The sequence below is a fragment of the Oncorhynchus gorbuscha genome, linkage group LG18 (genome assembly GCF_021184085.1).
Source record: "Oncorhynchus gorbuscha isolate QuinsamMale2020 ecotype Even-year linkage group LG18, OgorEven_v1.0, whole genome shotgun sequence".
In the NCBI taxonomy this organism is placed as follows: domain Eukaryota; kingdom Metazoa; phylum Chordata; class Actinopteri; order Salmoniformes; family Salmonidae; genus Oncorhynchus; species Oncorhynchus gorbuscha.
In genome coordinates, this window is record NC_060190.1 from 60,374,109 (window position 1) to 60,397,056 (window position 22,948).

At 41.9% G+C, this 22,948-nt stretch overlaps 2 protein-coding genes across 3 annotated transcripts in view; both read left to right on the plus strand.

Annotated features, from left to right (window-relative positions):
- LOC124003676 (extracellular sulfatase Sulf-2-like) overlaps window positions 1-4,320 on the plus strand; it is a 78,143-nt gene extending 73,823 nt beyond the window's left edge. For both annotated transcript variants that reach the window (XM_046312186.1, XM_046312187.1), the window contains 8 exons: window positions 321-417; window positions 506-660; window positions 945-1,114; window positions 1,339-1,481; window positions 1,582-1,690; window positions 1,823-1,856; window positions 2,171-2,224; window positions 2,590-4,320. In XM_046312186.1, the coding sequence (XP_046168142.1) occupies window positions 321-417; window positions 506-660; window positions 945-1,114; window positions 1,339-1,481; window positions 1,582-1,690; window positions 1,823-1,856; window positions 2,171-2,224; window positions 2,590-2,620 (793 nt within the window). In that variant the 3' untranslated portion in view covers window positions 2,621-4,320. The remainder of the gene's footprint in view (window positions 1-320; window positions 418-505; window positions 661-944; window positions 1,115-1,338; window positions 1,482-1,581; window positions 1,691-1,822; window positions 1,857-2,170; window positions 2,225-2,589) is intronic.
- Window positions 4,321-5,654: 1,334 nt separating this feature from the next.
- Window positions 5,655-22,948, plus strand: part of LOC124003777 (rho GTPase-activating protein 39-like) — a 51,226-nt gene continuing 33,932 nt past the window's right edge. Inside the window, 1 exon segment of the mRNA XM_046312344.1 lies at window positions 5,655-5,801. Within this exon segment, the coding sequence (XP_046168300.1) occupies window positions 5,788-5,801 (14 nt within the window). The 5' untranslated portion in view covers window positions 5,655-5,787.

A 22,948-nucleotide genomic window follows, 5' to 3' on the forward strand; every position in this document is an offset into this window, starting at 1 on the left:
TCATCTTTATGTACAGTAGCCCTACAGTAATTCATTATCAGGTGTTGAAAGAGAGGGTGCTGTAAGAGAGGGTGCTTTGAGACAGGGTGTTGAAAGAGAGGGTGCTGTATGAGAGGGTGTTGACAGAGAGGGTGTTGAAAGACAGGGTGTTGAAAGAGAGGGTGTTTAAATACAGGGTGTGGAAAGAGAGAGAGGGTGTTGAAAGATAAGGTGTTGTAAGAGAGGGTGCTGTAAGAGAGGGTTCTGTAAGGAAGTACTCACTGTGGTAAATGCAGTTGTCAGGTGAAGATGCGGATAGCTGGTGTGTGTTTACCCCACAGGTGCTCCATCCTGATGAATGACACAGTCAGGTGTGATGGAGGACTCTACAAATCCCTCCAGGCCTGGAAAGACCATAAGCTCCACATTGAGCATGAGGTACTGCTCTAGTTGATCCCCTATCTGGCCTATTCTGTAGCCTTTCCTGTCATTTCGGGGGTTAACTATATTGTATGTGTGTGTGTAGATTGAAACCTTGCAGACGAAAATAAAGAATCTGCGTGAGGTCAAGGGTCACCTGAAGAAGGTTCGGCCTGAAGAGTGCCAGTGTAACACCCCCGGTTACCTATCCAAAAACAAAGGGATGTTCAGACTCAATGCAGGTCGCATTTACTCACTCAGGTAATTCATGTGAGAGAGTGGTGTGTGTGTGTGTGTGTGTGTGTGTGTGTGTGTGTGTGTGTGTGTGTGTGTGTGTGTGTGTGTGTGTGTGTGTGTGTGTGTGTGTGTGTGTGTGTGTGTGTGTGTGTGTGTGTGTGTGTGTGTGTGTGTGTGTGTGTGTGTGTGTGTGTGTGTGTGTGTGTGTGTGTGAGAGAGTGTTTGTGTTTGTGTGTGTGAGAGAGAAAGACTGCAAGAGAGAAACCTCCCCACAAACCAGTATCTGTCCTCTCGTGGTATGTCCTCAGCAAAATGCCCTCTAAGCAGAAGAAACAGTGGCTGATGAAGGAGCAGAAACGCAGGAAGAAGCTCCGCAAACTGCTCAAGAGGCTCCGCAACAACGACACCTGCAGCATGCCTGGTCTCACCTGCTTCACCCACAACAACCAGCACTGGCAGACAGCCCCCTTCTGGACAAGTATGGAATGATAGAATACAGACTAAATCAAATGCAGAACAGTAAACAGTTGTTGTAAAAGTGGGATTCATGATTTTTTACCACTCTGCTACCACTAAATTACATATTGAATGATTACTTGTAATCTCCAAAAATAAGATAAAGTAGATACTGTATAGGTGAGTTAAAATTGGCCATGCATCTTGTTTGAATAGCCCCCTCTGTCTCTTTCCCTCCCCTGCCAGTGGGTCCATTCTGTGCTTGTACCAGCGCAAACAACAACACCTACTGGTGCCTGAGGACCATCAACGACACACACAACTTCATATTCTGCGAGTTTGCTACAGGCTTCATAGAGTACTTTGATCTGAACAATGACCCATACCAGGTATCTTTCTCTCTCTATCTCTTTTAAATCTCACAAATGAGATATAGCCTATTGTGATTTTTGTTTTTACAGTGTCCTCTATTACTTTGTGTGTCTATAGTTGATAAATGGGGTTAGCACCTTGGACCGCACTGCCCTCAACCAGATGCACCAGCAGCTTATGGAACTGAGGAGCTGCAAAGGCCACAAGCAATGCAACCCAGAGACAGGTGAGTAAGAAAGACACACACATAGACAGACACACCTACACACACACACAGACACACATACACACACACACATACACACACAGACACACACAACTCTGTTAATTCTGTTCTATAAAACATTCTCTATTTCAGGTAGTAAAGACAGAAACTCCTTCAGTGAATACAGGTACCCTCATTTGTCTGGCTTAATGTCTTTTTGTCCTTTGTTGTATTATTATTCATGATTTTTCAAGGATGAATACGACTAACAATAAATCACTAACGTTAAAGATATACTGTAGGTTATACATTTTTCTACATTGGGTAGATAATAGAATGGAACACTTATTTTGAAAACCTTTTTAGCACAAGATTAATTCTAAAATGCAAGCATGCTAGCAGCTTCTGTTCCTCATTTTGCAATGTCTTCGCTGTTTGTTTGTGTATGTGTGTGTTTCCCCCACATGTGGACTGTATGTGTCCGCGCTGTGCATGCTTCAGGCCAGTTCAGCGTCGAAAGAAGCCAAAAGTGAAGAAGCCCTCCTCCAAATCGCTGTGAGTTTGTCATAACCCATCTGTTCCTCTCAGTTCAGCCAACCTCCCCCTCTTCATCCAGATCACCTTGCTTTGTCAGATGGCCTGGTAGCATGCTCTTCTCAGCCCCAACGGTTCAGGCTTTTCATGTAACTAATACTTACCTGCATTTAAGTGCCATGCCCTCAAAGGATAAGATAGATTCCCTTTTCAAAGTCAGTGGTATTGTGCTGATGAGGTGTCTTTTCTGGTCATTTCATATCAGTGTCACCTTCTTGTGTTTTCCTATTAGAGTTGCTAGGAAAAGACCCATTGGAACTACTGTTATAAGCAATTGATTGATGAGAAACTCTGATCTATCTCCATCTCGGTGTTGTTTATAACAGAGGGCAGATTTGGGAAGGATGGGTTGGTTAGCAACCTGTGTCGCACAATCCACCACATCGCAGTGTGCCAACAGAGGACGACCAGAACTACTGGAGAACCTGAGGACCTTGTACAGACTTCATGGGAATGTAACCTGAAATAGCATTATTGTAGGAGTTTATGGAAGAGGATGCTGATCCAACATTAGCTACCACTGATACTCAGATAATCACCCAGAAGAGAAAATACTGAAACAGCCAAGAAAATTTAAACTATAACCTCTCCCATCGTCTTTCTCTGTCTCACACACACACACACACACACACACACACACACACACACACACACACACACACACACACACACACACACACACACACACACACACACACACACACACACACACACACACACACACACACACACCGACACACACACCGACACACACATCGGCACACACTCACACAGGAATGTCCTTACCACTCCTATCTCCCCAGATCTCAGGACCACCAACCTGAGTTGGAGACTCATCAGTTGAGCGTGGATACACTCTGAACCTTTACTTTGACGTTCAACAACCGCGCTGAGTGAACAGTGAACGTGAGGTGTGTTTAATGTTAGTTTTCGGAAACGCCTTAACATTGGGTGCCGAGATTAGCTTAATGTCAACTCTGCTGCTACCTGACGTGTATCATCCCTTATGGCCTTGTGCCATTAGTATATGGTATATGATGTCAGGCAATTACATCAAGTCAAGCTTTGCACACTCACACCATGAAAAGTACTGTCAACAAAACATCAGTACCCTGAAAACTCTCCTCAAGGCACACAACTCAAGACTCCTCACCTCCTTTTGTTGGTGCTACGGCTACAGAATGATTCCCCCAGGACATGTACTCCATTCTTTTGTATTGTAACTAATATTAACGTTGATCAAATGTCATGCAAGGATTATTTACAGCCCCCAAGAGTGAGGCAGGTGTGATGACGACAACACACCAGACTGTATGGGGATGAAGCTGGTTAGGATATGACACATCACATCATCATCTAGCTTATCCCCCCTAGTTCACTTCAAACTCAGGATGGGACTTCTCTAACCAATACCCCACCCTCCTAGACAATGGTACAAACAATTGGTATTAACATCTTCACACCAGCAGAACACTTATTTCATTAGTGGATGTCATTTTACTCCTTTGTATTGCGAATGCCACCAGCTAGGTCTGGTCAGGTTAGTTTGTTCAGCTTGCTACACATGGTGCTATGATAACATTGTGAAAATAAGGACTTGCTGTACAGTATGTATTTGAATGTATGTTGTGCAGTTAATTTTTTATAATACTGAAAAGGAGGCAGACTTCTCTTTTGTGTTTGATATGAGTTGACAAACATGACCTTTTAGATAAGAACTTAGCCTGATGAATTGTCCTAGTTCTGTATTTGTCCGTTTGTTCTCTCTGCACAATTTTCTGAATTTTTTCTCTGCTCTGTCAAAACCCACTTTTAGTTTGGAAAAAAAAACGTATTTATGATGAAAAAGCACTTAGAAAATATTCACTGTGAAAAGAATTCCCTGTAAAATGACTCTGCTCGTCTGCTGTACACAACAGTAAACAACACAACAATGTAATGCAGCTTGACATGTATATACATTATATTGCCTTTTTTTGCTTTCTTCGTTTCTTAGCAGTGACACTCCCATAGCAGAGAGTTGTAATAGTGAGTAACTGTGAATAAAGTGTTGATTGCCCTCATACCTCTTTACTACTTTAACCCTGGTATGTATTTGTCAACTCTCTGTTGTTGACACACAGCTATAGAGTACCGCAGTATGAGTCATAATACCCATAAAACCTAGTGGTCAAACAGGGAAAAGGTTCCAACTGTTTTTCCATCATTCAATTTTCCCATAGGGACTTTAGAAACACTTAAAATACAGGCTGTGTTTTGTGTAGGGTTAGCCTGGTGTGACATTTTTATAACTGTGTAAATCTCTCTAGGACAATGTGACTTTTATCAATATATTTGCCTTTATTTACCCCCCCCCCAAAAAAAAAAAACCTCAAACAAAATGCTAATGTGGCTATCATAAAGAACTACAAATGCCATGATGATCGGGACAAGACTGACGAATTGAGGCAAAGGTAAGAATATCTATATTAACTATCTAATATTAGCTAAATGTAGTAATGAATAAATTGGCAACGTTTCTTTAAATGAACAATTCTGTGAACTGTCTTGTGCAAGTTTTAAATTGACACAATACCTGCTAGCAAAGTTAGATATCTCGTCTGCTAGATATGATGGGCAGGAGCTTGCAGGGATTTGTAGTTTTGCATGATGTCTAGTTTGATGCTAATTAGCATGTTTGAATCTGTGAGTAAATAGAGACAAATAGACTGACGAAATTCACCTTTTCCAAGAGAGATGTACATGGTTATCAAACCGTCACGACAGGATAAGCCTACATGAAACACAGCCCATAGTGTTTCTAAAATCCCCTATGGGAAAACTGAATGGTGGAAAAACGATTGGAATCATTTCCCTGTTTGACCGCTAGGATTTCTGGGTATTATGACACCTCCAATGTGGGGCTCTATAGGCTTGCATAGTGGGCTCAGGATGAGTAATGAGTTAGAGTTCTGTGCCATGAAACTCAACCAGCAGGTGTCTCTGTTTGCTTTCTTGTTGCTAATCCAGTTCACTTTTCTGACTGATAAAAATCAAATTAAAGGTTAATCATATTTGATGCGGAACTATGTAGAACCAACAGTTTTTCCTATTATTATAAGGCCTACATTTTATATTTCTGAAGTCCCATGTTGAGGGCCAGATGTCTTTTGGACTCAAGATCTCAAAACGTCAATACTAAAAAAGAGTACCTTACAGTGTAGAACTGACACGTGAGTCATAAATATAAAGCATCAATATTGGACTATAATTATTCACCTAAAAGCCATATATAATTGTGTCGCATGTCCAATCAGAGGAATGGCCATAGCAGGATCAACGAGAATTACCGGGATGCGGAGTTGGGGGATGACCCCATTATCGTGACTCACGTGCAGAGGCGGAGACTCCATATCGGCATTACTACGGGACAACTGTCTCGTGTTCATACCGTCCAACAAGGTGGGAAAATTAACATGAATAAGTAAACAAGTTACATTATAAATGCAAGACCTGGGCAACGCAATGCTTACAATGTGAAAACAATGTCTGGGATAAGGTAAGATACATTCTAAGGGAATTTAAGCCTACCAGACAAGATTTAGAACAGAAATAACTTTCACTCAACCCTCACCGCAGGATGTGTTAGGCGGACTATTTTGAATTTAGAAGACAGACTAAGTGAAGTGTAAAATGTTTTAATTGAGTTTAAAGTTTGTGTAACAATGTTACTTTAGGCTAGAATTCAATATTTGGTTACCAATAATCCAATATCCCTGTGAAGATGAGGAATGGTGGAGGAAAGTGATATTGCAACGCTATGGGCAGAACTTTTATTATAGTGTAGTAGGCTGTCTGCTCTCCTGTTTACACGTTAATAGTGAATGTTATTAATGTCAGAGATGGTTGAATAATCATTTAGAATAGTGACCAATAGGTTTCCCCCATGTCTAGCTGAGGAAGGCTCAACTCCTTTCTCTTATATCGAAGCAGTATAAGAGAACAGAGTTGAGCGTTCGTTATCTACCCCATGTCATTTCCTTTCGTTGTCATATAGAGACAATTAATTAGCAGCCACATCTAATCTTGTTAAAAACTCATCTTTTATAGCGCTATAATCACCTAACATCAAAGCATGATTGAACTTGTTCTCTATAAAGGCAGTATTTCCCATAGCTGCTGGATCCCTTTGGGGAATATCTAGTTTGCCTGTGTTTAATTGAATTGGCAGTTTCCTGTTTAATTCTGGAACTGATTTGCAAATTGGCTTTAGTGGCTCTTTGCTGTGGTTAACAGACCAATTTCTGTGGTTAACAAACCATGGCAGTAGACAAATGTCCCTATCCCATTTGTTGCACTGCTGCTTCACTGATGTAGGTTAGGATGGCTGGTGCAGTTAACTTGCCTTAGTTTATTCACACGTTAATATTCTCCAACATATCTCTCTATGCCTTAAGACAGATGTGCAGCTGCTCATTAAAACCTTTTGGTCTCTATCTTCTGCTTTCAAGTTGTTTCTTGAAACAGATGGTTCAATGGAAATAAGTATAAGCCACAAGCACAAAGAAAGTCTTATGTGAATGTTCTTGATTTTTACTACCCAAAAACCTAATTATTAACGAACATAAATTAAATTGTATGTATTATTGGTGTCAATGGTTTAAAGCAAGCATTTATGTGTTCATGTCTTGAGCTACCCCCTGCAGTGTCAACAGCCTTGCTGTCTGTTTTGAGTGGTTCAGTGGGAAATTCTAGAACAGGGGTACTCAAGTAGTACACTGACAAAAATATAAACTCAACATGTAACAATTTCAAAGGTGTTACTGAGTTACAGTTCATGTAAGGAAATCAGTCAATTGAAATAAGTTAATTAGGCCCTAATTTATGGATTTCACATTACTGGTAATACAGACATATATCTGTTTGTCACAGATACCTTAAACAAAAAGGTAGGGATCAGAAATGGATCAGAAAACCAGTCAGTATCTGGTGTGACCACTATTTGCCTCATTGAGTGTGACACATCTCCTTCGTATAGAGTTGATATATAGAGGTGATGGTGACGGTGACGGATAAATGGCACAACAATGGGCCTCAGGATCTCGTCACAGTATCTCTGTGCATCCAAATTGCCTTCGATAAAATGCAAGTGTTTTCATTGTCCATAGCTTATGCCTTCCCATTCCATAACCCCACCGCCACCGTGGGGTACTCGTGTGGGTGAGCAAACTACTCGCCCACACGACGCCATACACACTGTCTGCCATCTGGTATAGTTGAAAGCGGGATTAATCTGTGAAGAGCACACTTCTCCAGCATGCCAGTGTCCATCGAAAGTGAGCAATTAGTTACGACACCTGCAGTCAGGTCAAGACCCTGATGAGCATGCAGATGAGCTTCCTTGAGATGGTTTCTGACAGTTTGTCCAGAAATTATTCGGTTGTGCAAAACCACAATTTCATCAGCTGTCTGGATGGCTGGTCTCAGACGACCCCTCAGGTGTAGAAGCTGGATTTGGAGTAGAGGTCGACCGATAATGATTTTTCAACGCAGATTCCGATAGCGATTATTGGAGGACCAAAAAAAACGATACCGATTAATCTGCCGATTCTTTACAATTTATTTGTAATAATGACAATTACAACAATACTGAATGAACACTTATTTTAACTTAATATAATACATAAATAAAAATCTATTTAGCCTCAAATAAATAATGAGACATGTTCAATTTGCTTTAAATAATGCAAAAACTGTAACGCCGTTCGTCTGTTGAATGAAGAGAGTCAGACCGAAATGCAGCGTGTAGGTTACTCATGACTTTAAGGAAAGTATCGCGGTACATGAAATAACTGAACTACAAAAACAACAGAACGGAACGTGAAACTAATTACAGCCTATCTGGTGACTACAACACAGAGACAGGAACAAACACCCACGAAATACAAAGCGAAACTGAGGCTGCCTAAATACGGTTCCCAATCGGAGACAACGATAAGCACCTGACTCTAATTGAGAATCGCCTCAGGCAGCCAAACCTATACCACACCCCTAATCAGCCGCAATCCCAAATAATACAAACCCCAATACGAATACAACATATAAACCCATGTCACACCCTGGCCTACCCAAACATATAACAAAAACACAAAATACAATGACCAAGGCGTGACAAAAACAAAGTGTTAGAGAAGTAAAAGTGCAATATGTGCCATGAAAAAAAGCTAACGTTTGAGTTCCTTGCTCAGAAAATGAGAACATATGAAAGTTGGTGGTTCCTTTTAACATGAGACTTCAATATTCCAAGGTAAGAGGTTTTAGGTTGTTGTTAATATAGTATTTATAGGACTATTTCTCTCTATACCATTTGTATTTCATATACCTTTGACTATTGGATGTTCTTATAGGCACTATAGTATTGCCAGTGTAACAGTATAGCTTCCGTCCCTCTCCTTGCTCCTACCTGGGCTCGAACCAGGAACACATCGACAACAGCCACCCTCGAAGCAGCGTTACCCATGCAGAGCAAGGGGAACAACTACTCCAAGTCTCAGAGCGAGTGACGTTTGAAATGCTATTAGCGTGCACCCCGCTAACTAGCTAGCCATTTCACATCAGTTACACCAGCCTAATCTCGGGAGTTGATAGGCTTGAAGTCATAAACAGCGCTGTGCTTGTGAAGAGCTGCTGGCAAAACACACGAAAGTGCCAATTGAATGAATGCTTACAAACCTGCTGCTGCCTACCATCGCTCAGTCAGACTGCTCTATCATATACTTAATTATAACATAACACACAGAAATACGAGCCTTTGGTCATTAATATGGTCGAATCCGGAAACTATCATTTAGAGAATTAAACGTTTATTATTTCAGTGAAATACAGAACCGTTCTGTATTTTATCTAACAACTGGCATCCATAAGTCTAAATATTCCTGTTACATTGCACAACCTTCAATGTTACGTCATAATTACATAAAATTCTGGCAAATTAGTTAGCAATGAGCCAGGCTGCCCAAACTGTTGCATATACCCTGACTCTGCATGCAATGAACGCAAGAGAAGTGACACAATTTCACCTGGTTAATATTGCCTGCTAACCTGGATTTCTTTTAGCTAAATATGCAGGTTTAAAAATATATACTTCTGTGTATTGATTTTAAGAAAGGCATTGGTGTTTATGGTTAGGTACAGTCATCCAATGATTGTGCTTTTTTCGCAAATGCTCTTTTGTTAAACCATCCCCCAGCGTTGCATCGATTATATGCAACGCAGGACATGCTAGATAAACTAGTAGTATCATCAACCATGTGTAGTTATAACTAGTGATTATGATTGATTCATTGTTTTTTTATAATATAAGTTTAATGCTAGCTAGCAACTTACCTTGGCTTCTTACTGCATTCGCGTAACAGGCAGGCTCCTCGTGGAGTGCAATGTAATCAGGTAGTTAGAGCATTGGACTAGTTAACTGTAAGGTTTCAAGAGTGGATCCCCCGAGCTGACAAGGTAAAAATCGGTCATTCTGCCCCTGAACAAGGCAGTTAACCCACCGTTACTAGGCCGTCATTGAAAATAATAATGTGTTCTTAACTGACTTGCCTAGTTAAATAATGATTAATTAAAGGTATAAAAAATCTAATAAAAATACAAATCTGCAAAATCGGTGCCCAAAAATACCAATTTCCTATTGTTATGAAAACTTGAAATCAGCCCTAATTAAATCGGCCATTCCGATTAATTGGTCGACCTCTAATTTGGAGGTCCTAGGCTGGCGTGGTTACAGGTGGTCTGCGGTTTTGAGGCCGGTTGGACATACTGGCAAATTATCTAAAATTATATTGGAGGTGGTTTATCGGGGCAGCAGGGTAGCCTAGTGGTTAGAGCGTTGGACTAGTAACCGGAAGGTTGCAAGTTCTAACCTCTGAGCTGACAAGGTTGTTCTGCCCCTGAACAGGCAGTTAATCCACTATTCCTAGTCCTATTCCTAGATACCATTTATATGGCCTGGAGGCATCTGCATGCTTTCCAGGAGTTTGTGCATATATTATGACAACATTTTGTTACGATTTGGACTTCGGTAAGGTTTTTTTTGGTTAATCGGCACACCATTTGTTTTCTTGAGGGAAGCACCAAAAGTCTAAGTTGTAAAATACTGGCTATACAGTCTCAAAATGGACAAACAGTATTATTGCTGCTTTTTTCTCTTTATTTAAGCGAATATCTTTTTAAGGGAGTATGTGAGCACGCTCGTTTGGTTTGCTTAGCCGACACACACTCACGTCTCAATTCATCACACTATCACACACTTTAAAAGAGCAGAAATCCCCCCCATCGATGCACATAAGCGGATGTCCACTGACTCCTGGATACTGTTGGAACTGAAACAAAGTAATATGCAAAGAAGTAAGACTCAGAAAAGCCCCTTTCTATAAACATCTTTAGGTTTATTGTAACACATTTCAGAAGTGCTCTCACAGAATGGGAAGAACCTGCGTCTTGGAACAGAGGAAAGTTGAACACAAAACCAGTCTGCTGTACTGTCTGCTCTTTCTGAGCTAAACACAGTTCCAAAAACAACTCTCACATTGAGGGGGACAAAAATGCTCCCGTTTTAAAAAGCATTCTTGTTAGAGAGGGCCTAAATCTAGTCTAGCAAATTAACCTTACTTGAGCTTTTTTAATTTCTTACATACTTTCAGCAGGTTAGAGTAGGATATGAATGTGAGCTGCTGAGACGCCTCACAATGGGATGTTGTCCCCCTGTTTACTCTGTAGACTCACAATGATCTGCAGACAAGGAGGACAGGACACTACATTCATCTAGCAAGATTACCCCAGAGCAGAGAGCCAGGGCTTTTCCTTTTGGGACAAATGTGACGATGTTAAGGCAGAATCCCCGTCACACAATGAATGGCTTTGATGATGGATGTGTTTGATTGGATCTTTGACAGCTAGTGCGATGTTTTTCATCTCGTCTCGTTGTTCTGTGTTGCCGATTGCTTATTTTCTGTAGCGATGGGTCAAAATTTTAGTGAAAGACTACATTATTTTATCGTAACACTCATTCACCCCACTATGATTCTCTTAGGCTTTTACCATGGTGATGGAGCTCTGTTTTGTCCATCCACATTTGTGTGGCCCATCCCAATCCAACCTTGGATATTTGGAAAACATCTTAGGCAGGGATAAAGGGCTGGCTTAACTTTTTGACCTCAGAGGTGGTAAACATGGTGTAGTGTTTTAAGTGCCCTTGCGTCTTCCGTCAGGATTACATTGGGACGAACAGTCCAATAGCTTCAGATGAGGTTCATGATTTAGAGAGATAAAACCCTCACGCTCAGGTTTAAAAATATATGTATATATATTTAAATGAATTTTACCCCCTTTTTTCTCCTCAATTATCTGGTATCCAATTGTTTTTTATTAGTTACTATCTTGTCTCATCGCTACAACTCTCATACGGGCTCGGGAGAGACAACCATCATAAGTGTCCTTACGTCCTCCGAAACACAACCCAACCAAGCCGCACTGCTTCTTAACACAGAAGCCAGCCGCACCAATGTGTCGGAGGAAACGCCTGGCGACCTGGTCAGCATGCGCTGCGCCCGGGCCGCCACAGGAGTCGCTAGTGCGCGATGAGACAAGGATATTCCTACCAGCCAAACCCTCCCTAACCCAGACGACGCTAGGCCAATTGTGCATCGCCCCATGGACCTCCCGGTCGCGGCCGGCTGTGACAGAGCCTGGGCTCGAACTAAGAGTCTCTGGTGGCACAGCTAGCACTGCGATGCATTGCCTTAGACCAATGCGCCACCCAGGAGGCCTCACGCTCAGGTTTTTAGGTAGTACAGTTTGAGTAACTGATTGAGTCGTCAACGGTAGGCGCTAACACACTAGTTGTTTCCTGTCGTTACACTCAGATGTTGGAGGATGTCTTCATGTTTGATCGGAACAGCCCATTCCATTCCTCTCAGCCCTCTTTAATTGTGTTGTGACTAGAAATACAGTATGTTAATCCGATTCTACACCCTGGACCCCTAGTGAGGACATTATCCTTGCTGCCCCCCTGGTCCCTTGAGTTCCAGTGCAAATGTTAACAGCTTAACATGCCTGTGTGTTAGTCTGATCCAGGACCTACAGTTGAAGTCGGGAGTTTACGTACACTTAGGTTGGAGTCATTAAATCTCATTTTTCAACCACTCCACAAATGTCTTTTTAACAAACTATAGTTTTGGCAAGTCGGTTAAGACATCTACTTTGTCCATGACACAAGTAATTTTTCCAACCATTGTTTACAGACAGATTATTTCACTGATAATTCACTGTATCACAATTCCAGTGGGTCAGAAGTTTACATACACTAAGTTGACTGTGCCTTTAAACAGCTTGGAAAATTCCGGAAAATGATGCCATGGCAGACAAGACCTCAAAAATGAATTGTAGACCTCCACAAGTCTGGTTAATCCTTGGGAGCAATTTCCAAACGCCTGAAGGTACCACGTTCATCTGTACAAACAATAGTGCGCAAGTATGAACACCATGGGACCACGCAGCCATCATACCGCTCAGGAAGGAGATGCGTTCTGTCTCCTGGAGATGAACGTACTTTGTCGCGAAAAGTGCAAATCAATCCCAGAACAACAGCCAACTAACTTTTGAAGATGTTGGAGGAAACAGGTACAAAGGTATCTATATCCACAGTAAAAATAAGTCCTATATCGGCATAACTTGAAAGGTCTCTCAGCAAGGAAGAAGCCACTACTCCAAAACCACCATAAAAAAAGCCAGACTACAGTTTGCAACTGCACATGGGGACAAAGTTCGTACTTTTTGGAGAAATGTCCTCTGGTCTGATGAAACAAAAATAGAACTGTTTCGCCATAATGACCATCGTTATGTTTGGAGGAAAAGGGGGAGGCTTGCAAGCCAAAGAACACCATCCCAACCGTGAAGCACGGGAGTGGCAGCATCATGTTGTGGGGGTACTTTGCTGCAGGAGGGGCTGGTGCACTTCACAAAAGAAATGGCACCATGAGGGAGGAAAATTATGTGGATATATTGAAGCAACTTCTCAAGACATCAGGAAGTTAAAGCTTGGTCGCAAATGGGTCTTCCAAATGGACAATGACCCCAAACATATTTCCAAAGTTGTGGCAAAATGGTTTAAGGACAACAAAGTCAAGGTATTGGAGTGGCCATTACAAAGCTATAGAAAATGTGTGGGCAGAACTGAAAAAGCATGTGCGAGCAAGGAGGCCTACAAACCTGACTCCGTCAGGAGGAAGGGGCCAAACTTCACCCAACTTATTGTGGAAGGCTAGCTGAAACATTTGACCCAAGTTAAACAACAAACAAATGTTGAAATGTACCCCTTTTTCTCCCCAATTTCATGGTATCCAATTGCTTTTAGTAGCTACTATCTTGTCTCAACGCTTCAACTCCCATACGGGCTTGGGAGAGACGAAGGTTGAAAGTCATGCGTCCTCCGATACACAACCCAACCAAGCCGCACTGCTTCTTAACACAGCTCGCATCCAACCCGGAAGCCAGACACACCAATGTGTCGGAGGAAACACCGTGCACCTGGCAACCTTGGTTGGCGTGCACTGCGCCCGGCCTGCCACAGGAGTCGCTGGTGCGCGATGAAACAAGGATATCCCTACTGGCCAAGCCCTCCCTAACCCAGACGACGCTAGGTCAATTGTGCATCGCCCCACGGACCTCCCGGTTGCGGCCAGTTACTACAGAGCCTGGGTGCGAACCCAGGGTCTCTGGTGGCACAGCTGGCGCTGCAGTTCAGTGCCCTTAGCCACTGCGCCACACAATTTAAAGAGATGCTACCAAATGCTAATTGAGTGTATGTAAGCTTCACAAACCACTGGGAATGTGAAGAAATAAAAGCTGAAATAAATCGTTCTCACTGCTATTATTCTGACATTTCACATTCTTAAAATAAAGTGGTGATCCTAACTGACCTAAGACAGGGAATTTTTACTAGTATTAACTAAGGTGTATGTAAACTTCCGACTTCAACTGCATCTGCCGTCAGCAGCCCATGTCCTCATGGGATATCACCCAGACAGATGCCTCTTTCCTCTGTGGCTCACTCGCCACCACCTCTGACCCACCTCCTTCTCACCCCGTAACTCGGCCCTGGTTGAGACACTGGGGTCGCTTGTCAGGTCAGCAGGGGATGGGGGGTAGAGGCTGAGGCACAATTCAAAATGTGGAAATATACAGAGACTGTCTCAAATATATAGTTAAACAGCCGCACAACTAATGGAAAGGGTATTGCTGGACAAGCCTCTAAGCAGATGGCTACGGGTAACTCCTTATGGCCTTTTTTAACTTCACTCTTGGCAGAAACCCCTCTCGGACCTAAATATTGGTTTATGTCTTAATTTGTTACATTTCACCTCATGAGCTGACGAGGGAAAGAAATAACTAACATTAATCGGTTCATTTATCTCCATATTTTAATCGGTTACATCCGAATCGGTTCATTTTTCTCCATATTTGTTTGGACAAGTGACCCCATTGTTCCTGTTATTGACAGCTGGCGTACCAGACAGGCAGGGAGTCTATCCTGTATTTGGTAAACACACTGTCCTCTGTCTCTCAGTCCCACATGCTCCTTCTCGTTCAGAGGCCCTCTGATCTGATGAAGTGTTCATTTGTTAAGGCTGTAGAGGAGGATTGGACAAGGCCTGCCCCCTATGACAGAGGATTTATTGTGGTTTGACAATGCTGCTGCCTTGTGTCTCAGAAAAACAGTCACTGGGCCTGTCCTGCTGCTGCATCATGTCTCAGACAGACCGACAGACAGTCACTGGCCCTGTCCTGCTGAGCTGTGAGGGGCCGGAAGTTCCCAGCATTACTGCTTAATACTGCTGCATTAGTGGGAGGAAGAGCGGGATAGTGGGCAAAGACCAAGACAAAGCCTCCATACAACCAGCATAGAGCACTGTTATTTTCTTAGTTCTTTTGTAGGCGGGGCTCAAAGAAGGTTTCTGAAGCCGGGCTGCCAACATTAAAATGTTCCATCTAAACCAATAGGAAGGCTCCGTGTGTGAGACAAGATTATACAGAACACGTTTGTTGCAGTGAGACCCTTGTATTGATAGGAAAGTGTGTCAAACAAAAACCAATGATTGCAAAGTTAAACAAACCATAAAACTCTATGCACAACGACTACTTTAACAATTTCCAATGAACATTTTACAAAAACACATTTATTTGAAGAACAGTGCAGATGCAAAGTTTGGTAACAGAATGACGGCACAAACAGCACACACCGTCATTCTGTTACCAAACGTTGATTCTGATTCTGCACTGTTCATCAAGTTAATCTGTTTTTCAATGGACATTGTTAGAAGTAGTCAATGTGCATAAAGTTGCATGGTTTGTTTAACTTTGCAATCATTGGTTATTGTTTGACATAGATTTTAAAGTGAAGAATCTGAATCTCCCCATCATTCTTTTTCTGTGGAATTCCCTAATGTAAAACTTGGGAAATGACATTGAAAGCCAATCTATTTTCAAGGGCCACCTCTTAAATACCATCTTAATCCCAGGGCAGGAGAAGTGGAAAGTGGAAATTGTTCCTGGTTTTGGATTTATCGCAGCTGTTGGAGGTCACCCCACATCTCTTAAATATGCCCCAAGCTCCACCCACTGGACTCCTGTGGAGGGCTCTGATTGGCTGGCGGCCATTGTGGGAATGGCAATAGAGAGTTCTAGTTGAATGAAGTCTGATTGCTGATCTGACAACAGAGCCCATTGTCCCTGGCCATCAGGCATTAGCAGAGGGTGCACTGCACACGCATTGTAATGCATATGATTGTGACTCATCACAGGATAGGCTTGCCAGCTCTGCTTTTTACTCTTTCACGGAGACCCTCTGGGTTTATGTAACACTAGAAACTTCTCACAAAGACAAGCATTTTATGATATTCCCGAACTGTAGATTTTTTGTTATGACTTAAGTCGTTAGTAATGAGTTTGTTTTGGTGCAGAGTAAGACTGACTCTATTTAGTAGACTGGTCGATAGTTTGGTCGATAGGCTGTTTTGTTCGACCACGATTTCTTTAGTCCAGCAGCAGCAAATAAAAAAGACATGACACCTGTCTAATTCACGTCTGTCTTAGTAGACTGATCCATTGTGTAGGCCATTGGGACAGCACAGTCCATCAGTCTAAGACGTGCTACTGAAATTGTATATGGATATATCATGTAAATGTAAATGTAAGAACAATGATGCAAAACAAATAAAACTTGTATTATTTTATAACAAATGAGCTTTCTCCGGCATTGGATAATGGTCGCTGTCTGCATTTCTGAAACACATCAGTGCGCTCTTGAATTGGCGCCTTTTCCTAGAACATGTTGCTATGTGCATAATAGCAAAGTTAACCAGCGTTTTGGTGTTGAGAACAATGTGGCGGAGGCAGCAGAGGAGTTAGGAGACAGGAAAACAGTCGCTGCCTTAATTGTCTAAGAAAAGTGAGGAGAAAGGCAACTTAATTAAGTGTATAATCAGTAGATGTACTGTGAAATGTGCCTGGCTTTATAAATCATCCAAATATATCTACAAAAATAAGACATCCTGCGTCTGTTGCCTGTTTGTAACGTCGTTCTTCGTTTGTAGAAAGAGAGTCGGACCGAAATGCAGCGTGGTAGTTACTCATGACTTTATTGGAAAAAACGAGACATGAAAAAACTATACAAAATACAAAACAACAAACGGAACGTGAAACCTAATTACAGCCTATCTGTTGAAACTACACAGAGACAGGAACAATCACCCACGAAATACACAGCAAAACCCAGGCTACCTGGGTTCCCAAACAGAGACAACGAGAATCACCTCACTCTGATTGAGAACCGCCTCAGGCAGCCAAGCCTATGCAACACCCCTATTCAGCCGTAATCCCAATAATACAAAAACCCCAATACGAACCACAACATATAAACCCATGTCACACCCTGGCCTGACCAAATAATTAAAGAAAACTCAAAATACTAAGACCAAGGCGTGACACTGTTTGATTGTTTTGTTTAATAGCTTACTGATTCCGTGAGCACCAAGCCTCACGCAACAATTTCAGAAATTTGAGTGTTTTAAATTATTCTATGCTGTAATAATGGCTTTACAATTGTATTATTTATCATTTATTAAGTGTTTACACTGTTCCAAATGGTTAGACATTTTTTATTTCTAAAAATAACCCTCCTTATTCCTTGATTCTTATTGTTATTATAACTATTATTATTATATTGTTATAATAATAAGTAATGTCATTATCATTCGTAGGCTTAGTATACCAGCCTTGTATAACCACCATTGAGCTGTAGGCCTCAGAGAGCATCCTGTTTAGTCTTAATACCGTAACTTACTGAGGCCTATATTTCAATAGTTATATAGGCTACTGTATCAATCATTTATTTTTTCTTGTCATCACACACCATACGAGTCATTCATGATGTGAAATGCAATCAAGCATTTTAGTTTTAAAATAAAGCGACCATTGAATAATAAGCGTAAACAATAAATAGGCCGAAACAGTTCCATTTCGGAAATTGCATACACGGATGAATGTGACTGCAGCAGGGAGGAGAGGGACACAATGGGTATCACACAGTCAATTGCGGTCTTTTTTTCATTTGTTTTTTCACAATGCAGCAAGTTTGAGCCAGGCGGCACAATCAAATCATTTGTGGTCGGACTCCCTCTAGTCATTTTTGTCTAAATTATTTCATCAAACAGCTTGCTTAAAGCATCAGACAAGCTCGGTGCATATAGTTGATTTGATTCAAACACATAGGATGTGTTTATATATGGAAAATGCACTTTGAAAATTTCAACCAATCGAATGGTCAAAAGAACAGACAACACTTGGTCGACCAAGAGTTTTTTTTCTTCACTTCTGAAGAGAACTGACAGCCATAGTATAGACGGCAAAAGACAAGTTGTGGAATGTCCACTTTGGGCTGGACCATTGAGTTGGAACAGACAGACCCCAGCTCCAATTATGACACACCTTATGGCTTCCAGACAGACAAACCAGACAGTCAGATTTGGAGGTGTGCAGTATCACTCACACGTGATACTACAGGGATTAAGGTCACTTAGTAGAAAACAGGTGTTATATTCCTCTCCAATGAATGTGTGTGCATTTTATTCTGGGGCTACTCAGTCATCATGGCCCTTGTGGAGGTGACCCTGCAGAGTGGCAGCATGTACAGGCTCCTGGCCTCTCCCTGCTAGCCAGGCTTTATGTGGCACCAGAGCTGAAGGCCTTGCTGGGGCTTAAAGTACTTTACCTTTCTTCCCCTCCTCGGCATCCTGCCCTCCCTCCCCTCCCTCACTCCATGCCTGTCTCTTGTGCCTGATCTGATCTCTTAACACAAGGCCGGCTTTATTATGCCTGACATATTCTCCATGAAAAATGACCACAGCAACTGCTGTTGAGCCCCTTCAGGGAGGGGAAGGCGTTGACAATTAGTTGGAACAGATATCAGCAATAGTCCTGTCAGGCTGATGTAGGCTACTTCAGGTAGGGGGAACAAAGAAAGACACCAGAACCTTCTTTCAATAACTATTCCAGCACACCAAATGTATACCACCACAACAACAGCCCATACATCCATAGCCCAGAGACATTAGCCCAAATGCCTCCTAGTTACTTACTATGACTGAGATATATGGTTGTCCCGCCTAGCTATCTTAAGATGAATGCACTAGCTGTAAGTCACTCTGGATAAGAGCATCTGCTAAATGGCTAAAATGTAAAAGGATTTCACCACTCCATCAATGTCACAAACACACAAGCTCATTTCCCAGTCTTACATGGGGAAACCCTATGGCCCAAGGATAGGGACAAATCTCATACCTACTTCATTCACCCTCTACTAAAATGACTTAGAACACATTTTAAAGAGGACAGTATGCAGCCTTCGGGGTCTGACTTTAAGCACATTGCTGTTCGGTCTACAGAAAACGGTAGCCAAGCATCATGTTTTAATCCTGCCATTTATTGTTTTGCCCTGCCAATTGTTGCGTAGCCATCTATAATTGATTGGAGATTCAGTGGTGCTCTCAGGTATTAAACATACAATACACACGCGCACTCCAATTGTGCCGTGGGTTTATGTGACCCCTGACACTTGTGGAATGGTTGGAATTCGAGGTGACAACCAATAGAAGCAAAGAATGTGTGTGACAGGTGCAAAGCTGTTTCTTGTCATCTGAAACAGGTGCACTCTCCCCTCTCCCTTCAATTGTTCTCTCAAGCCTGGATGTGGGTTCCTGCCTGTATCTGTCCAGTATGGTGGCCCAAATACTCTGTATCCTATTCCTAACTCAGAAACAGAGTTTAGCTAGGTGTTAGAACATTCATCAAACATCACTCTAAATGTAATTCATAACCAGTAGTCTACATGTGACTAACATATATACATTACATACATAATATTTGTTTACTTAAGCTGTTAGCTCCCTTGCGTTCAATGCAGAGAAATTGATATGGTGTGTGTTCTGGGGGCCTCCTCTCTCTATCACACAGTGTACACTACAGGGGTCATGGTACAGTCTGAATTACACACTGCTAATGGAGCTACTGCAGAGCACACTCATTCCATGTCTTTACAGTGCATTACAATGTTTTACAATATTTGGATAAGCACGTTGCCTGGCAGCTATGTTGTATACACTTTGAACTTAATACATAATCAAACAGAAAGCGGCCTCTGCTAGATTATTGCTCCTATTATATTGAGCTTACATGCCACTGCCAGCATAGCTGGGCTGGATGGCTTAATATAACAGTGAGGTCTTTATATTGTCTGATTCTGGCCTCGGACACTTTTCCCCTGGATCCCTGCAACCTGTTTTGTATGGTGAGCAGAGATGATTTTAACTCAGAATTTCTGAGATTGTTATTTTTAAATAGCAAGTGTGTAAATACACTCAGGAGGACTTATAAAGTTTGGCACTTGTGGCTGTTGCTGGCAGATGGTAAGCTAGGTTAGCTAATTGAAAGGCAGCCCCTGTTTGAAACATCAGCCTGGGCAGGTCCTCAGGAGACCGGGTACAGAGTCTCTCTCAGTATAGCCTGTTGTTCGTCGAGGTTAGAGGTTGGTTTATAAGGGCGGTAAACGTTAACTTCTTTGGGACTGGGGGGCAGTATTGAGTAGCTTGGATGAATAAGGTGCCCAGAGTAAACTGCCTGCTACTCAGGCCCAGTTGCTAATATATGCATATTATTAGTCGATTTGGATAGAAACCACTCTGAAGTTTCTAAAACTGTTTGAATGATGTCTGTGAGTATAACATAACTCATATGGCAGGCAAAAACCTGAGAAAAAATCCAACCAGGAAGTGGGAAATCTGAGGTTTGTAGTTTTTCAAGTCATTGCCTATCGAATTTACAGTGTCTATGGGCTCCCACTAGATGTCAACAGTCTTTAGAACATTGTTTGAGGCTTCTACTGTGAAGGAGGGGGGAATGGGAGCTGATTGAGTCAGGGGTCTGGCAGAGTGCCATGAGTGGCAGAGTGGCATTTTTAATATTTTCTACATTGTAGAATAATAGTGAAGACATCAAAACTATAAAATAACACATATGGGAACCAAAACAGTAGGAACCAAAACAGTGTTAAACAAATAAAAAATTTTTTTTTTTACATTTTAGACTCTTCAAAGTAGCCACCCTTTGCCTTGTGACAGCTTTGCACACTCTTGGCATTCTCTCAACTAGCTTCACCTGGAATGCTCTTCCAACTGTTCCCAGATATGCTGAGCACTTGTTGGCTGCTTTTCCTTCACTCTGCAGTCCCACTCATCCCAAACCATCTCAATTGGGTTGAGGTTGGGTGATTGTGGAGGCCAGGTCATCTGATGCAGCACTCCATCACTCTTCTTCTTGGTCAAATAGCCCATACACAGCCTGGAGGTGTGTTGGGTCATTGTCCTGTTGAAAACAAATGATAGTCCCAATAAGTGCAAACCAGATGGGATGGCGTATTGCTGCAGAATGCTGTGGTAGCCATGCTGGTTAGATGTGCCCTGAATAATAATAAAAAATCACTGACAGTGTCACCAGCAAAGCACCGCCACAACCGTTACACCTCCTCCATGCTTCATGGTAGGAACCACACATGCGGAGATCATTCGTTCACCTACTCTGCTTCTCACAAAGACACAGTGGTTGGAACAGAAAATTTTAAATTTGGATTTATCAGACCAAAGGACAGATTTCCACCTGTCTAATGTCCATTGCTTGTGTTTCTTGGCCCAAGCAAGTCTCTTCTTAATGGCGTCCTTTTGTAGTGGTTTCTTTGCAGAAATTTGACCATGAAGGCCTGATTTCACACAGTCTCCTCTGAACAGTTGATGTTGAGATGTGTCTGTTACTTGAACTCTGTGAAACATTTTGGCTGCAATTTCTGAGGCGAGTAACTCTAATGAACTTATCCTCTGCAGCAAAGTTAACTCTGGGTCTTCCATTCCTGTGGCGGTCATCATGAGAACTAGTTTCATAATAGCGCTTGATGGTTTTTGTGACTGCACTTGAAGAAACTTTCAAAGTGCTTGAAATGTTCCGTATTGACTGACCTTCATGTCTTAAAGTAATGATGGACTGTTGTTTCTCATTTCTTTTTGAGACGCATTAAGAAGGAAAGAAACGCATTAAGAAGGATTCCAGGTGACTACCTCATGAAGCTGGTTGAGAAAATGCCAAGAGTGTGCCAATCTGTCAAGGCAAGGGTGGCTACTTTGAAGAATCTCAAATATAAAACACTTTTTTGGTTACCACATGATTCCATGTGTGTCATTTCATAGCTTTGACTTCTTCACTATTATTCTACAATGTAGAAAATAGTGAAAATAAAGAATTGAATGAATGAGTAGATGCGTCTAAACTTTTGGCTGGTACTGTATGTACACTGTATTTATATATACTGTATATTTATTCTCTGGACTCCGACATTGTTCATCCTAATGTTTCTTAATTCCATTCTTTAACTTTTTAGATGTGTGTGTTATTGTTAGATATTAATGCACTGTTGGAGCTAGGAACATAAGCATTTCACGACATCCGCAATAACTGTATGTGTATGCAACCAATACGATTTGAATGGATTATCACAGTACCTCCAAGTGCCACTCAGACCTTCTGGGAGAAAAGTATCTGGCATTGAATTTGGTAGGAGTAGGAGGTGGCTAAGGATCCCATCATCTCCTGCCTCCAGACATTTCACCACCTATATTACAAGGGTTGCATTTGCAATTAACAATTCCATGTCAGCTCAAGTCATGTACAAAATCCAATATAATGATGAGCCTCATATACATTGTCTACTGGTATCATTTTTAAATTGAGAACATATAGCTGAACAATATGTAAACAATGTGTGAGTAAAGCTATTCTCTGATTCAGATGCACAATGTCAAGGGATGCATTGCAAATGCCCATAAGGCTAAATGCCATCATACTGTAGGCCAGTGGTTCCCAACTACGGTCCTCACGTACCCTCAACAATATGGTTTATTGTAGCCTCGGACAAATACACCTGATCCAGCTTGTCAACTAGTCATCAGGTCCTTAGAGTTGAGTCAGGTATGTTTGTCTGATCCCTGATCTATGGGGGGAGCAGACTTACTTTCCAGTCCAGCAATAGCACACTTACATTTACATTAC